We start from the raw sequence: 17,849 nt of genomic DNA, 5'->3' as shown, positions 1-17,849 counted from the left end.
AGAACAGAGCTAGAACTCGGGCAAGCCTGACAAGTGGTCTCCTAGGAGCTGAAGGACAACACAGAGCTTCAGAGATTAGGTCTGAGGTGGGGACCCTCCACAACAGGGAATGGCCACGCAGAGGCCAATCAGGTAGAGCAGGGTCTGGGAGTGGATTTCTCCTTCCTTTCTTCCTCTGGCCCCTTCACCTTTAGCCAGTCCTCTCTTCTCTACACTTTCCTTTCTAGCCCAGCCCTTTCCAGCTTCCCCACCCCTGCCTTTCTCTGTCCTTCTGTTAGCATTCCCACTTTCTCAGCTACAGATGGTCTTCATTTCTGGAGACAGTTCTTGCTTATTAAGAGTTTCTTGGTTGATCTTGAAATTTTATGTGAAAAAAAAAAAAGATTCTGCAGACAATGACAATTTGATCTCATCAAATTTCCAACCTTTCCTGTCCTTTCCGGTTTTCTTTCTTTTGTCGAATTGCTTTTACTAGTACCTCTAGAAAAAAAAAAAAAAAGACAAAAAGGTGAAGGGTGCCTGGCTGGCTCAGTATGTAGAGCATGGAACTCTTGATCTGGGAGTTGTGAGTTTACCCCATGTTGGGTGTAGAGATTACTTAAATAATGAATAGAATCTTAAAAAAAAAAAAAAAAGGCATCGATGAATATCCCTGGCTTGCTCTGAAATTAATGTGGTATCTCTACTGTTTGCCCAGTAAGCTCCATGTGGTGTTTTGACTATTTTGTTGAGATCCATAAATGAATTTCATAGGGTTGTCCTAGGTGTGAGTTTGGTAAAGAATATAGAATGATATGTTGCTCTTTGAATCAATTTTAATGTGTATAATATAATTGAATATATATATATATATATCCCATATATGGTTTTGCTACAAAGGCTTTATTTAATGTTATTTCCATCACCTCTTTTTAATCCATTTTTAAGCTCTCTGCCCCTCCTTGTATTATATTTTTGACCATATTTTGCTATAAGGTTAAGTTTTCTTATTAACTAATGTAACTAGCAGAGCTAGTTACTTGGAAAAAATATTACTTATTGACTACCTCAGTTATATGCCCTTCTTCCTTCCTTCACACTCTAGAATGCATTTTGGGGTTCCTGTCCTAATCTATTGTGATAAAAAATGCTTTTTTTCTACTTATATTCTGTAGCTCTTCCTTCAAGAATTATAATATTTGTATACCATTTTCTTGCTGTTATTTTTTTAAGATTTTATTTATTTATTCATGAGAGACAGAGAGGGAGAGGCAGAGACAGAGGAAGAAGCAGGCACCCCACAGAGCATGGAGCCCTATGTGGGATTTGATCTCAGGACCCTGGGATCACAACCTGAGCTGAAGGCAGATGCTTAACCAACTGAGTCACCCAGGCAACCTTGCTGTGATTATTTCATTGAACTAAGTATTTAAGCAAATTAAATGTTCATCATGAAGTGTTTTCTCTCATGACATTCCAGTTTGTAAGTCATTTATTTTTATTCATCCCTTGGTGGTCTGGATTATGTCTTTTAGTAGCTTCCTAGGAAGGATAATGAATGTCCAAGCAAAGAAACATTTAGTGAGTTGTTAACTAACTCACAAGTACACCAAGAACAGCATTAGATTCTTATCAGTTAACAAAGACAGAAAAAAAAAAAGAAGAAATGAAAACAAAACAAAAAAAAAAGGACTTTTGTAAGAAAAGGAAGAAAGCAAGGATGTGGGGGGAAGGTGCTAGTCCATAAAGAATGAATTTTGTTTTTCTAATTAAGGTCATTAGTTGGCAGCTATCAAAGAGATTGGTTGGGCAAGCAGTTCTGGAATAGACTGATTAGGTCATTAGAGAAAACAATTTCAGTTGTTTGTGGATTTTCCAAAATTCTTGAGACTTAAACTATGCAGGACAAGGACCGGCTGTCTATAAACGGTGTCTGCCAATGTCCTGCCTGGCATCTCCACCTTAGGCCAGGACCACTCCATTTCCTCAGCAGAATTTCTATGAGAGACAGGCTTATAAGTCATTGCAAGTTTGAAAACATCTTCCAGTTGCCATCACAGTTTATAGATTTTTCTGGTCTTAACATTTTCCCTAAATATTGTTCCATTTTCTTCTGGTTATGAGTTGCTAGGGAAATCTTTAGCCACTTGGTTTTTACCCTTTGTATTCTGTCTAAATAATGATATCTGTCTTTTTTTTTTAATGCCCAGAGAAAAGAGTTTTGCCATGATCTCTATCAGCCATTAGTTGGTCTATCTATCTACTTATCTATCATCTATCTATTTATCTATCTATCTTTATCTATCTATCTATCTATCTATCTATCTATCTATCTATCTATCTATCATCATTATCTATCTTTTTATTTCTGGAACATGGTAAGGCCACTTTAATCTATACCTTTATGTTTTCCTTTGTTTCAACAAAATATTGCAATTTTAGTTTTTTTTTCTGTTCCAGTACCTTTGTTTTTTTCCTCAGGTATACTCATTATCCATATGTTGGATCTACAATGCAGGCCTCTGTATTCATATTTTCCCCAATTGCTTTAATCTTCTTTTGCTTTTTCTTTGAAGTCCATGTAGTTTTAGGGAGTTTCTCATGAGACTGGCTTTTTATTCACAAAATATTCCTTATAGTTATTTAGCTTTTAAGTTATACTAGCTTATGAAAGTAACACATTTAAATATCTAGTTTTCATTGTTTTAAATTTCAAGTTATAACTATTATAATTTTATATATCTAATATATTTTACAGAAAATGAGAACAACTTTGGTAAATTTGAAATAACTAAACAAATTTATTTCTCTTGAACATTTGGTCCTGGGATCTTGGGTGGCTCAGCAGTTGAGTGTCTACCTTTGGCCCAGGGCATGATCCCAGGATCTGGGATCGGGTCCCACATTGGGCTCCTTGCAGGGAGCCTGCTTCTCCCTCAGTCTGTGTCTCTGCCTCTCTCTCTCTCTCTCTCTCTGTGTCTCTCATGAATAAATAAAATCTTTTTTAAAAAAGCATTTGCTCCTGGGTTTACTCATATTTATGAAGTTATTAAACACTTAACTTGCATTTATAAATTTAATATACTTAAATCTTTCTTTTAAATCTTTCTTTAAATCTTTCTTTTTTATTAATTGGAAATTTTTATTAAGGAATTGGTAGAGTTACATACAGTTGTATGAAATAATACACAGAGATCCTGTGTACCCTTTATCCAGTTTTCCCCAGTAGCAACATCTTGGGAGCTATAGTACAATATCACAACCAGGAAGTTAACCTTCATACAATCCACTAGTCTTATTCAGATTTTCTCAGTTTTGCTTGTGCTTATTTGTGTTTGTGAGCATGTGTATTTTGTTCTACATAACTTTATTACATGTGTAGGTTCTTGTACCCACCACCACAGTTAAGATATAGAACACAAAGATTCTTCCTTTTGCTTTTTAAAGATTTTATTTATTTATTCATGAGAGACAGACAGAGAGAGAGAGAGAGAGAGAGGCAGAGACATAGGCAGAGGGAGAAGCAGGCTCCATACAAGAAGCCTGATATGAGACTTGATCCTGGATCCCAGGATCATACCCTGAGCCGAAGGCAGAGGCTCAACTACTGAGCCATTCAGTGGTCCCACAAGGATTCTTCCTGTAGCTCTTTTAGTTACACCCACTTCCTCTCCCCTCCATCAGCTATCCCCCATATCTCCTGTTTCTAACCCCTTCAACCACAAATCTATTCTCCATTTAAAAATTTGTCTTTCCAAAAAGGTTATATAAGTGGAATACACTAAGTGGCCTTTTAGGAGTAGGTCTTTTCACTAAATTGTTAAATGTATGTGTGTAAAGTTGTTTATTATAGTTCCTTATACTTTTGATGTCTGTAGGGTCTGTAGTGATATCTCCTGTTTCATTCCTGATATTGGTAATTTGTGTGTTCTTTCTTTCGTGTCATTTTCTTGATTTTTTTCAAAGAACCAGCTCTTTGGGTTATTGATTTTTTTCTATTGTTTTCCTATTTTTAATTTCATTGATTTCTACTCATTTTATATTTTATTCCTTTCTATTTTCTTTTTTCTTTGGTTTATATTTTCTTCTCCCCCCGCTTTTAAAATTTTTATTTTTAAGTAATCTCTATAACCAGATTGGGGCTCAGCCTTACAACCCTGGGATCAAGAGTTGCATGCTCTATCAACTCAGCCAGCCATGTTGATTAGGTCCTGTTTATTAATGGTATTGTTGAATTATTCTATATTTTTGTTGATTTTCTGTCTCATTATCGATTGTTGAGAGATGTCAAAATCTCTAACTATCATTGTGGACTTTGTCATTTCTTCTTTCATTTCTGAGTCTTTGCTTTTTATATTTTGCAGTTCTTTTATTTTGCACTTACACATTTAGGATCCCCACGTGTCCTTGGTAAATTGACCCTTTTATCATTATGTAATGTCCCTCTCTGTCTCAAGTAATTTTCTTTGCTCTGAAGTCTACCTTAGCTGAAATTAGTATACACACCTATGTTCTTTTGATTAATGTTTGCATGATAGATCTTTTTCCATCCTTTTACTTTCAACCTGCTTATATTTTTATATTTCAAGTAAGCTTCTTGCAGATAGTAGATAGTTGAATCATGGTTTTTTTTTTAATTTTTATTTATTTATGATAGTCACACAGTCTCTCTCAGAGAGAGAGGCAGAGACACAGGCAGAGGGAGAAGCAGGCTCCATGCAGGGAGCCCGACGTGGGACTCGATCCGAGGTCTCCAGGATCACGCCCTGGGCCAAAGGCAGGCGCCAAACCACTGCGCCACCCAGGGATCCTTGAATCATGGTTTTAAATTGATTTTGACAATCTGTCTTAATTGGAGTATTTAGAATATTTACATTTAGCGTAACTAGTGATATTTTCCAGTCTAAGTCTGCTACTTTATTATGCTTTCTTTTTTTTTTTAATAAAGATTTTATTTATTTATTCATGTCTGACACACAGAGAGAGGCAGAGACCTAGGCAGTGGGAGAAGTGGGCTCCCTGGAGGGAGCCCAATGTGGGACGTGATCCCAGGACCCCAGGATCATGACCTGAGCCAAAGGCAGACATTCAACTGCTGAGCCACCCAAGCATCCCTTACTATGCTTTCTAGGTGTGTGTGTGTGTGTGTGTGTGTGTGTGTGTGTGTGTGTGTTGTGGAGTGGGGGGCAGAAGAAAAGGGAGAGAATGAATATTAAGCAGGCTTCATGCCCAGTGTGGAGCTCAATGTGGGGCTCAATCTAAGAACCCTGAGATCATGACCTGAGCCAAAATCAGGAGTCAGATGCTTAACTGAATGAGACACTTGGGCATCCTGCTTTCTTTGTTTTCCATTTCTGCTTTCTTTTTCCTGCCTTTCTGTGGGTTAGTTGTCAGGAGTCAGATGCTTAACTGAATGAGACACTTGGGCATCCTGCTTTCTTTGTTTTCCATTTCTGCTTTCTTTTTCCTGCCTTTCTGTGGGTTAGTTGAACATTTTTTAGAATTCCATTTTGACCTACCTATAGTATTTTTAAAATGTTTCTTAATATAGCTTATGTCACATAACTTACCACAATCTTCTGGTGTTCTTAGTTTACCAATTTGAATATAGAAACTTTACTCCCTTTATGTCCTTTTAACCTCCTCCATTTATAATACATTGTCTTAAATATTTCTTCTACATACATTTAGAACCAGTACATATAATTTTTGCTTTAACCGTCAAGCACAATTTGGAAGATTCAAGAAGAAAAAGCAAGTCTATTGTATTACTTATATTTTTGCTTACTGTGTTCTTTTCTCCATTCTAATGTTTTAAAATTCTTTTATTGTTTCCTTTTTGTTTAGAAAACTTCTTTTAGCTATTCTTTTTAGGCTAGATCTTCTGGCAACAAATTCTCTTACTCTTCCATTATCTGAGGTTGTCTTGATTTCTTCAGATTTAATTGCTATGTGTTCTTGGAAAATTGACCCTTTGCAAATTTCCAAGTAGATTTTTTCCCCAAATTTCAGAAGTCTTCAGCCATTGTTTTGATCACTTTTTCCACCTCACCCTCTTTCTCCTCCCTAGGACTCTAATAACATCTATGTAAAATCATTTTGTTAAAGTCTCACAGATCCCTTAGTCTCTGTTCATTTTTGTTTTCAGTCTGTTTACTCTTTGTTGTTCAGATTGGGTAATTTCTATTTCATCTTCTAGTTCATAGGTTCTTTCCTTTTCCTCTTCCATTCTGCTACTGAACTTTTTATTTTCATTATACTTTTCAGTTCTAAAATTTCCTTTTGGTTCTTCTTTTTACATGTTCTATGCCTTAGCTGAGACTTTTTTCTTTTTAATTTAGTTGAAGTGTGTTCACAATTGCTTGTAGAAGCATTTACTTTAAAATCTTTGTCGGATAATGTGAAATTTCTGGCATCTCAGTGTTTGTATCAATTGCCTTTTCTTCATGGAATCTGAAGTGTTTCTAGTATTTGTTATCCCCAGTTATTTATGATTGAATTCTGGACGTCTTGGGTGTTATGAGATTCTGGATCTTAATTATATCTCTGTTAGCTATCTCTTTCTGACACCATTCTGACAGGGAATGGGAGGCATTGCCATGTTGCTGCAGGTGGAATCTAAAATTCAGGTTTCCCACTCATATGCCATTGACAACTTAGGTGGAGTCATTACTGCTGGGTAGGAGTGGGAGTTCTGGCTTCCCAGCAGGCCTCCAGAGATACTTTCCTGGCTAGGAGAGGTAGAATTGCCTTGCTGCTCCCCACATGGCTTCCAGTGACGCCATGGGGATGATGTGGTCTCTTGATTTCTGGGTGGTATGAAAGTCCTCCTGTCCACTAGGCCTCCTATGCCACCACTCCAGTGGGGAGAGTGAGGAGGAGGGTGCTATTTTACTCCTGAGTAGGGGGTGGAAATTAGGTTCTCTAGTGGTCTCTACTGACACTGTAGGCAGGGACCAGGGCTCATTACTGCCTGGAGAGGATGAAAGGCCTGTTTCCCTACTGGGCCTTCTCTGACATTGTCTTCGGGGCACTTTATTACAAGGTGATGAAGGTTACAGTCTAGGACTCCTATATTATGTTTTGCGGGTTTGAGTGAGGACAACGTCTGGCTGGGGTAGTAGAACAGTAATTGTCTAAAAGTTTTCTTTCTTGCTCGCCTGCCTCTTTGGCAAGAGAGAAAAAAAAGGCATTTGTTAGGTTTTTGTTTTGATTTGTTTGTGTCTTTCGACGTTTCTGGGTTGTTGGCTTCATGCTCCAAGTCTGGGAATTTGAGGCATAAAGAAAACCCAAGAAATATACCACTTCATTTTCCCTTGAATCCTGAGTTCCCTAGCTCGTCAGCCTTTTTCTCTCCACCTTTCAGCCTCCTTCTGTTTGTTTTATATATAATGTCCAGGGTTTTTAGTTGCATTTAGTGGGAGGAATAGGGAAAAGTATGTTTATATTTCAGAAGTCCTCACTTTTTAAATGCATATCAAATGGATGACCTTGTGAGCTATAAAGCAAAAACATTTCTCTATGCTGTTAAACAACTCTTGTTGATCTTAAAATACTGTAAATCCAGCTCTCTTTAATATTATAATACTTTTTACCAACTTAGTCAAGTACTTTTAACTGATGTGATATGGGCCAGGAGTAAATAGTCAAGAAAGACTTGAGATGTTTTTGTTGCAAAAAAATGTCTTGATTAAAGCACCAGGCCCGGACTGGTGGGGAGAAAGAGCTGTACTGGGGTTGTGAGGAGCTATTGATTATATACTTAAAGTTTTAAAAGAAAGGAAGTTTCTAAAATGATTTTCAGGGAACCCTGGGTGGCGCAGTGGTTTGGCGCCTGCCTTTGGCCCAGGGCGCGATCCTGGAGACCCGGGATCGAATCCCACGTCGGGCTCCCGGTGTATGGAGCCTGCTTCTCCCTCTGCCTATGTCTCTGCCTCTCTCTCTCTCTGTGTGTGACTATCATAAATTAAAAAAAAAATTAAAATGATTTTCATATGCTAAAGAAAACTTAGAGGATCCAGGAGGCCCAAGCTATTGTCAAGCTAGGTTGATTTTTGCCTCTAGCAAAGCATTAACACTAAGACAGTTGTGAGCTACCAGAGGAATTTCTTATTCAGCTTCTCTCAAGTATTTGTCGACCTGCTGCAAGTTGTAAGGAAATTTAATTTTATCTACAATTCTTTTGCCTTTCTTTTGCCACATCATTACATCTGCCCATTTAAAATTGTAAGCCTGAGATCTATTTCACATTTTAAATTGGGATCACTGCCTAATGTGTTAGATTCTCTAATATGCCAAACTATGCGAACATTACAAGAACTTTCAATAACAATCATAAACTGGATATTCTTAAACTTCACCTTAAACACAAAGAAGACACTCTGGCAGCAGGGAACTCTTGGTCCATGTCATCAGATGGGACTATTTGTAACCCCATGTCCCCTGCATTCAATTCTTTCATAATCATACCTCCTCTTTTGAGTAAAAATCTATAGCACATACCAGTGTGCTTCTCCGGCTGATTGGATTCATCGAACTTATTTCATTCCTGATTTCTGAATCTGGCTCCTGGCCACCAAGACAATTCTAATGACATTCTGAAGATGGAGAATCTCAATCCTGTGGGGTTTCCGAGCATGGGTGTGGTAGTCAGGCTAAAGCTAGATTTGAGTGAGTTCCAACTCTGCACTTAGTAGTTGGGTGTCCTTGGCTAAACCTCAGTTTACTCTTGTACAGTAGGCTAACAATCTCCATCTGAAAGGGCTGCTGTGAGGATTTAATGAGTGCAGTTTAGATGGCAAGCTTTACGTAAATAGTCATCTTCTTTCCCACAAGCATTTACTCAGCAGTCCCTGCTTTGTTGGCTCTAGTTTTTGCTGCTTCTGTGATGAACATGATTGCCTCTTTTACATCTTCCCATGGTTCTGACAGTTCTCTTTCATCTCAATCTGTTGGTTTATCCGCTGTGACATGGAAATCAGGATTTCTTTGATTTCCTTGGGAATGTGAAGCAGTTATTAACTGAAATCTTATTCTCTTTTCTCAAGAGAATCTTCCAATATTCTGTTACCCTCTATTCTCTGCTCTGCTCATTTTCCTATGTGCTTTTCCTTTCTTCTTCTTCTGTAGAAATTGTACATATCCTTTGTGCTGCTTTTTGTTCTGTTTACTCACCTCTGGTTAATAGGGCCCATTTTATCCTTACCTAATATTGTCCCAAAATAGTGTGGGTAGAAACACTCTGACTCCCTCCCACATTTATCTAAGCATCCCTTCACTACCTCCACCCATGTGGAGGCCTGCCTGCTGACGCCTTTTTTTTCTATTTAGTCTCTGAGCCACCTGAAGAAAGTGTGGTAAAAGCGGTTCAGGGGCAGCCTTCCTCTATGAGCTTTATTTCTACCCTCTCTGAATGTGCTGTACATCTGTACTGCAGACCAGCTCTGAAGAGGTGAGGGCATGGCTTATTTTCTGTGTTTTTGATTTGTCCCTCTGTTTGGGGGAGAGACAACCACTTTGTTGAGAAAGTTGGGCCTTTATTTTCCTGAGTCACCGGGCATATTTCTCCCAGGTCAGATCTGGTCCATAGCTGTGGCTAAGTGGGCTTGCCTCCCAGCCACGTACCTCCCAGGCAAGGAAGCCTGGTCAGAGAAACAGTGCCATCATGTGGCCACTCAGCATTCTCTCCAGGCCTGCTCCCACTTCACTGAAGCCTCTAAGGCGTGTGGGTGGGGCTGGTGGGGTCAGAAGCCCAAAGGGTGTCTTTTGTTGTTCCTGTCACCCTCCCATCCTCTGCTCCCTCAGGGACTGCAAGCCCCTCCAGGATGAGGGCAGAGAATCTGTCAGGCCTTCAGAAGCTCCTCACAACCATGCCCAGAAAAGAGACTCGTGACTTGGCTCCCTTGAGTTCTCCCTGTATTGGATTTTGTCTTTATTCTAGGTCCTTTTTACTCTTCAAACTACCTAGAAAGATAGTCTTTGTAAATGTGATATAACACCACCATCTTCTTAAGAAATACTCTGGAAAAAATTGTGAGAAAGCAAAAATGCATCTTAATTTTTCTGTTTTCCTGTTCCCAGGCCTCTTCTCCTAGCCCACCTTTTGAGGTATGCTGTGCCCGTAACCTTTGCCAGTATCCTACTGCAGGGCACATTCAGACTGTCCCATCTCTCTTTTATTCTTCTTAAGATTTATTTTATTCATGAGAGACACACAGAGAGAGGCAGAGAGACATAAGCAGAGGGAGAAGCAAGCTCCCTGCGGGGACCCGATGCAGAACTTGATCCCAGGACCCCAGGATCATGACCTGAGCCGAAGGCAGACACTCAACCCCAGAGCAGGTGCCTCCAGTCTGTCCCATCTCTTAAATGTTGTTAGTTTGGGGCCTTGCTTTGCTCTGAGCTTCTGGATTCAGGACGATCAAGGGCTTACATTTCAGCGCCTCGTAGGATGCCTGAGGATTTCTACTCTGGTCTTCTAGATATTAATAGCCAGGAGCTGTTTGAGGGCAAGAATTTCAAGCCCCAATTAAGGTGGGTGCTGGAGTTACTTGTGGATGTAGCAGAGTAGTATAATTTGATGGCCTGCAGGTGGCTACCTCGCCCAGTTACCAACAAGGCTAGTGCATCTTGTCAGTGACCCCTTGGTGTCAAGCGGGACTTCTTTGCAGATTCCATCAATGAGGGCAGCAGAAGGGCAGTGATGCACAAGAGGTGCTGAAATATTTGGTGCCCACAAACCTCCTTGCTCCTTATTCCTCTGTTAGGTCCCTCGGGAGGGGTGCATTGGACCAGAAAATCTGGTACCCCACCACCTAGGACATAGGAGCCACTCAAAAGCGCTGAACTTGGTTAATCCTAGGAGATGGGGGATCCCTGGGTGGCTCAGCATTTTGGCGCCTGCCTTTGACCCAGGGTGTGATCCTGGAGACCCGGGATCGAGTCCCGCGTCGGGCTCCCTGCATGGAGCCTGCTTCTCCCTCTGCCTGTGTCTCTGCTTCTCTCTATCATGAATAAATAAATAAAATCTTAAAAAAAAAAAAAAATCCTAGGGGATGATGTGCTCTCAAGCGCGGGGGGCGGGGGGGAATTCCGGAACACGCCCCTCTGCCGTTTCGGCGATGCCTCCCCCGGGCCGCGCGGTGGCGCTGTGGCCCCGCGGAGGCCGGGTGGCGCCGGGGCGCGCCGGGGCGAGCGGGCTTCCGGGGACCCTCCGAGCGGCGGCGGCGGCGGCGGGGCGGCCGCGGTGAGTGCGGCGGGCGGCCTGGGGCGGGGCGCCACCCCCGGGGCTCTCGCTGGGGGCCAGCCCCGAGCAGGCGCCCTCGGCTGCCCCGCGGCTTCCCCCGGGAGGGCGAGGCGGCGCGGGGCTGGCGGTGCAGGCCCGGGAGCGCCCCCCACCCCCCCTCTGCCCCATCCCCCCCCCCGGAGCCCTGGGCGCATCCCTTCGCCGCCCCGGAGCCTGCTCCTCACTTGCGCGGGGAGGGGGAGGGGGGGTGGGGGTGGGGGGCCGGGTCTGTGCTCTGATCCCGCGGGGTCCGTCTGCCCCACAGGCTCTCCCACCCGCCACCCTGGCCCTCCTCTGCTTGGACGGCGTCTTCCTCTCCTCCGCCGAGAATGACTTTGTGCACCGCATCCAGGAGGAGCTGGACCGCTTTCTGCTGCAGAAGCAGCTGTCAAAGTGAGCTGGGCCGGGGAAGGGGGGGGGGGCTGCCCGTGCGGGAGGACAGGCTCGTGCCGAGCCCCCTGTGCCCCCTTCCCAAGCGGCTGGTTCCTCCCTGGCTCTGGTCCTGGCCTCTGGGTTTAGTGCCCTACTCGCTGGCGTCTCCCAGCCACATCTTTGCTGTGCGGTTCTGGGCATCACCCAGAGGCTGCAGGGCCCCAGCCCAGGAAGGGAATGGCTCAGCACCTGCACCAGGACCTCCGCGTGGTAACCTCTATGCCCGAGACCTTTGCAGCCGGCCAGGGACGCAGGGGGGCAGAGGGAGCAAACCGGGCATGGACCTGGTGGGGGTCAGGCCCTAGGCCCCTGCTCAGCGCTCATTCCCGTCCCTTCCCAGGGTACTTCTTTTCCCCCCACTCTCCAGTCGTCTCCGGTACCTGATCCACAGGACAGCAGAGAATTTTGATCTTCTGAGCAGCTTCTCTGTTGGGGAGGGCTGGAAGAGAAGGACAGTCATCTGCCACTTGGATATCAGGTGTGTATCTTGGTGCTCTGGGGGCCCTCAGTACCTCCTTGTGGGTTGGCAGGTGCGCTGGTCGGGAACCAGGACCGGCAGCCTCCAGGCTGCTTCCCAGGTCCCCACCGCAGCTGCCTAAAGTCGTCGCCTTCTGTTTCGGCAGTGCAGTCGGTGTGTACTGTATGTGGGACTCGCTCAGCAAACTCAGTTATGTGCTTGGGCCGAAAGACAGAAAGATAGAGCAGGTTAGGCAGTGAGAGTGTTTGCCCCAAGAGCCCATGGAATGTGGGAAGCACACTTGAACCTCACGCATCTCTGTTCCCGTGTGCATCTCATAAGATCTTACAGCGACTGTGATCCTGGTGTTTAAAGTTACTTCTTTTTCTTTTTTTTTTTTTTTTTTAAGATTTTTAAAAATTATTTACTCATGAGACACACACACACACACAGAGAGAGAGAGAGAGGCAGAGACACAGGCAGAGGGAGAAGCAGGAGGCTTCATGCAGGGAGCCCAATGAAGGACTCGATCCCGGGTCTCCAGGATCATGCCCTGGGCTGAAGGTGGTGCTAAACCACTGAGCCTCCTGGGGTGCCCTTTCTTTCTTTCTTTCTTTTTTTTTTTTTTTTTTTTAAATAAGAGAGAGTAGGGGCAGAGGGAGAGAGAAAAATCTTAAGCAGTCTCCATGCTTAACCCAGAGCCTGATGTGGGGCTTGATCCCAAAACCTTGAGGTCATGACCTGAGCAGAAATCAAGAGTTGGATGCTTAATCGACTGAGCCACCGGGCGCCCCCATTACATATTTTTCTAACAAAGTTACCGAAATGCAATTACTTCACTTCGTGTATAACTGAAGATTCAGCTGTCTCTAATTTATGACACCAGAGGGAGAGCTGGTTGCGTTGTGCTTCTTCAGAGTTGGCATTCAGCCTCCTTTATATTGCCTTCCTATTGTATTTTCAGGGGTCATCTTGGCTTTGGTTTTGGCCTAATGCTGACTTGAGAGCCTCATGCCTGAATGGCAGGTAGCTCCAGTAAACCATTGTCCTTGGGGCCCATGCACTGCTCTGATCACACCTCCTGTTCCTGCTCCAGGTCACCCAGTTCAGATGGACTCTCTGGCTCCTGCCACCCTCCTGCCTCTCAGCCTGGCAAATATCGAGGTCCTTGGCCCACCTCAAACCAAGCACCTGCTGGTCCTCGAGGGGCACGGGCTGGCCGGGGTCATCGTGGACGCAGACCGGACCAGGCTTTGTATGTGCCCCGAGTACTGCGCCAGCAAGAAGAAGGGGTACCATGCTCTACCCCAGGGCTCAAAGGAGACGCTCCAGCTGGTGACCTTCTGGAGGAGCCTGGGAATGTTGGTGCTGGGGACCTCAACTCTGTTCCGGACCCTCCTGTGTTGATGACTCAGGCACCTGTGGACCCAGAGGGCCCAGACCAACACTGTGACAGTGAGCAGCTACTGGACCCACTTGGCATTGAGTCCCCACGGCCTGAGAGCCACTCAGGGATGGGAGATGGGTTGGAGATGGCCACCCGGCTTGGATCCAGTCTGCGGCTGGACTTGGAAGAGGAGAGTGGGAATGAGGTGGAGAAGAGCCTGGCGGCAGAGGAGGAAAACGAAGAGTTGGAAGAGGAGGGGCCTGGCAGCTGCTCCAAGGTCGATTACAGTGAGCTGCTACAGGAGGTGATGAGGCTCTTAAGCCCAGAAAAGGGAGGGCGGAAGTGAGGTGGGTGTGCTCCTGGGTGGATGGGGGCACCAAGGGTCCTGGCAAGGAGGGGTGGGGGCTATGCTGGCTGAGCAGGGCTGGGTGTTGGGTGATAGGGGGCCCTTTGGAGACGTAGGGGAGGGGCAGTGGGACTTGCCTGAAGGAGCAGGGACTGACACAGTGGAGGGGACAAGGCTCAGGATGTGGGGTCAAAGGTGTGGATTTGGGTCCCTGTGCAGCCATGCAGGAGCTGTTTGACAAGCTCCTCTCTGGGCAGATCATTTGTTTTTCTGAATTGCTCTTTCCCCATGTGAGAAGCAGATAATAATACATTGTTTCACGAAGTAACAGATGGGGGGTATATGTGGAATTGCCTCCTAAGGACTACAGGCCTTGGTCATGAGAATGATTCTTCTGCCTGAAGTTTTGTGTTACAAATCTCATTTCCTTGGAACTGTGTATCTGCCTCTCAGAGTGGCTAGGGTGTTGGGTTGGGAGGGTGGGCATCTTTTATTACTATGTTGTACATGAGGAGTAGAGGCCAGATAGACTTGCTTAACATCCCATTGTTAGTAAAGGGAGGAAAGATCCTGGACTTGCCCAGTTCTGTCTCTTACTATGTATCTTTGGGGGAGTTACTTAGCTCTTTGATTTATAGTGCTCCTCTCTGCAGAGAGGGTGTATGGAGTATGGTTTTCAGGGTTCTATAAAACATAGTGCATGTAAATGCCAGTTACCCAGTGAGGACTCCATAAAAGTAAGTTACCTTCCCTAAAACTCCTGCCTCTCCACCTTCAAGCCCATCCTGCCATCATGCTGCCTTTCCCAGACTCTTGCCAAGTGTGGCTCCTGTGGAAACCCATGTGTGGTGCCCTCCTCTCTGCCGTGTGAGCCCTGCTTCTGCCTGCAGGCCTCTGGTTTTGAAGCAGATGTTTGGAGCCCTGTGTGTCAGAGCTCCCCTTGCTAAAGGGTGTGATCTCTCCCAGATAATAGACAACCTGACCAAGAAGGAGATTCAGGTAGAGAAGATCCATGTGGACACGTCCTTCTTCATGGAGGAGCTGCCTGGAGAGAAGGATTTTGCCCATGTGGTGGAGATCTACGACTTTGCGCCCACACTTAAGACTGAGGATCTGCTGGCAGCATTTTCCGAGTTCCAGTGAGTGCTCATGAGGCTTCTGGGAGGCAGGGGAGGTGGGTGCTCGCCCCTGGAGAGGAGCGAGGACATCGCTTTGTGGTTGGGGACACTTGCCTGCCCGTCCCACAGTATCAAGCTATCTGGAAAGAAGGGCAGAAAGTGGATGTGGTTGCTCCGGGCTACATATTCCCGCTGGCCACTACTGTACAGAAGGAAAGAGCTGGGTTTTTAGTGGTGGGCATGTGCAGCAGCCCTGGATCTGGTCCTCTGGCACTCAGCAGCAGCTCTCCATCCTGCCCCCTGCATACCCACATGTCTGCCAGGAGCCAGGCCCTCTGCTGGGATGCATGACCCAGGGAGCCCACTGCCTCCCCCCTTGCTCTATGTCCCGGCCACCCAGTCAGTCAGTCAGTCTACAGACTGAGGCCTCTTTCTGTGCAAGAACTGTTTGTGCAGTGAGCTGGAGCAGAGTCAGTGTGGAGATGGGCACCAGGAGAGTATGTTGCAAGCAAAGACTTCTGCTTCCTGAAATTTCTTGGATCTAACTCCAGTCTTTTCTCTGATTTTCTCTTTTTTTCTTTTCTTTCTGTTTTTCTTTTTTCTCTCATGCTCATTTTCCTTTCTCCAGCTTCCTTTCTCTTTTCCTGTTTAGTCTCTCTCTCTCTCTCTCTCTTTTTTTTTAAGTTTTAAGTCTCTGCATCCAACATGGGGCTCAAACCCACAACCCTGAAAGCAAGATCACATGCTCCACTGACAGCCAGGTGCCCCTCCTGCTTACTCTTTTAAAAATCCCTTTCTCGGGGTGTCTGCATGGTGTAGTTGATTAGGTGCCTGACTCTTGGTTTCAGCACAAGTCATGATCTTGGAGTGTTGAGATCAAGCCCCGAGTCAGGCTCTGCACTCAGTGTGGGGTCTGCTTGGGACTCTGTCTCCCTCTCCCTCTGCCCCTCCCGCTACTCTCTCATTCTCAAATAAGTAAAATAAAAATCCTTGAGGGGAAAAAAATAGAAATCCTTTTTTTCATGGCCTCGTTTTCAGACTGCTTCCCAAACTGCCCTCCCTTGCCTCTCTGAACCTGAGGAAGGCTGAAGGGGCAGCTTGGTGCAGCACACTCATCTGCTCTCACTCCCTAAAGGCATGGCCAAAGTGGGGCACCTGTGACTTCTTCAGCCGACGTGAGCAGTGCCCATAGAGAAACTGCTTCTGGCCTCTTATCAGCCCCAGACTCAGTGTGGCTTTCTTGAGCAGTAGAAGAAAGCTGATCAGAAGCAGTAGCACCGACCTCCTTATTTTAGGTTCTGCTCCCCTATCCCCAGTACATAAACCCTTTTATAGCCACCTTGGATGCCCTTGTCCTCACTGTGGTGGTAGCTGTGTGCAGCCTCCTTCACCCTTGGCACTGTGTTCTTCGAGCTCTTTTGAGTCCTGTCTTCCTCAGTTCTAGGAATCTGGTACCCACCTGATTAACAGGGGTGATACTTGCCTTTCTGAAGCTAACCGTCTTTGAGAAAGTTTGCTGCAAAGGGCTGTTTCCTTCCCAGGGGAGATAGGAGCTTGTCTTGGGCTCATAGTGTTGGAGGATTGAAGGTGGGAGGGGACTCCTTTCGCAGAAAGGGTTTCGCCCCTTGCTATTGTACTCACTCTGTCTCCTCTTCCCTGGCACAGAGAGAAGGGTCTCAAGATTCAATGGGTTGATGACACACACGCGCTCGGTGTCTTTCCCTGCCTGGCCTCAGGTATGCAGCTCACGGTGGGCTCGGCCCTTTCTCTGACTGCCATTGACAAGGGAAGGATCACCCGTGTCTAGGGTGCAGGCTCACCTGTGCAGGTGGACTGGTAGCTATGCCCAGCCTGCCCAGTCCAGAAATCAGAGGCAGCAGAGTGGGCGCTGGCCAGGCCAGCTCACACTCTTTCCTGTTCAGGTCAGAGGTTTCAGATTCAGGTGATGTTTACTGAGCACATGTCACAGGCTGAGCTCTGGGTGCTTCCACATGTTAAATGAAATCATATGAATGTGCTCTTTTTATAGGTAAAAGGCCTTTAAATACTGGCAATTTCATATGGTTTAAAAAAAAAAAAAAAAAGATATGTTTTTACCCAGCTTTCATAGCAGCCTCAGGAAGTAGGTCAGATAACTTCTATTTTACAGGTGGGGAGACTGAGGTTCCAAGAATGTAAGTGGTCTGTTCAAGGTGACGGAGCATCTCAGTATCGAGTCGGGGGACATCAGCCAGGCTGCTGGCAGTAACTGCAGTGCACCTTCCCCCTCTCAGCCACTTTCCCAAGCTGCCCTGCCTCCCCCTGCTGCTCACTTTGGGTGTGTTTTTCAAGACCCCCGACCCCTTTAGCTGGGCTTTTCACAACCACAAGCTTCTGAACACCAGAGCAGGGAGAGGCTGTAGCTGCTGTGAGCCCAGTTCTCAGGAGAGCCCGAGGTATTGAGGGAGCAGTACTGGGGCCTGGGGGCTGCTGCTGCCCCAAAGAAGTAACTGACTGTGGGCGGGCAGGGCGATGACCACAGGGTGCATCGAAACAGTGAGCACTGGGTGCGGCATGGCCGCGGCTGCCTCCTGGGCGCTCCCAAGCTGTGAGTGAAGAGCAGGTCCCGTCCGGCCTCAGCTTCCTTGTGTGTAAAGGGGTGGCTTGCACCTGCTGCTCTGGCGTGCCATGTCTGACGTGCTGTAGCCCAAGTCTTCTGTGGGCAGAGCGCAGCACGACTCTGGGCAGTGAGGGCATCCACCGGGAGGGTCTTGACTAGGGGAAGGGATAGAGTTTATCTGGAGCTCCTGGTCTTTTGAAGGTGGCAGCCTGCCTTCACTGATGCAGCCTTGCTGCTATGGCTCCTA

At 45.8% G+C, this 17,849-nt stretch overlaps 1 protein-coding gene across 4 annotated transcripts in view; it reads left to right on the top strand.

Moving 5' to 3' along the window:
• The first annotated feature begins 33 nt into the window (after window positions 1-33).
• Window positions 34-17,849, top strand: part of R3HCC1 (R3H domain and coiled-coil containing 1) — a 47,239-nt gene continuing 29,423 nt past the window's right edge. For 3 of the 4 annotated variants that reach the window (XM_072796265.1, XM_072796263.1, XM_072796261.1), the window contains exons 1-8: window positions 34-132; window positions 9,310-9,430; window positions 10,060-10,086; window positions 11,529-11,656; window positions 12,036-12,173; window positions 13,249-13,843; window positions 14,852-15,024; window positions 16,669-16,739. In XM_072796265.1, coding sequence (XP_072652366.1) covers window positions 9,392-9,430; window positions 10,060-10,086; window positions 11,529-11,656; window positions 12,036-12,173; window positions 13,249-13,843; window positions 14,852-15,024; window positions 16,669-16,739 — 1,171 coding nt within the window. In that variant the 5' untranslated portion in view covers window positions 34-132; window positions 9,310-9,391. The remainder of the gene's footprint in view (window positions 133-9,309; window positions 9,431-10,059; window positions 10,087-11,528; window positions 11,657-12,035; window positions 12,174-13,248; window positions 13,844-14,851; window positions 15,025-16,668; window positions 16,740-17,849) is intronic. The other variant, XM_072796264.1, reaches the window with a different exon arrangement.

Source organism: Canis lupus, chromosome 24 (genome assembly GCF_048164855.1).
Source record: "Canis lupus baileyi chromosome 24, mCanLup2.hap1, whole genome shotgun sequence".
Taxonomy (NCBI): Eukaryota; Metazoa; Chordata; class Mammalia; order Carnivora; family Canidae; genus Canis; species Canis lupus.
This window is presented reverse-complemented; position numbering and strand designations above follow the sequence as displayed.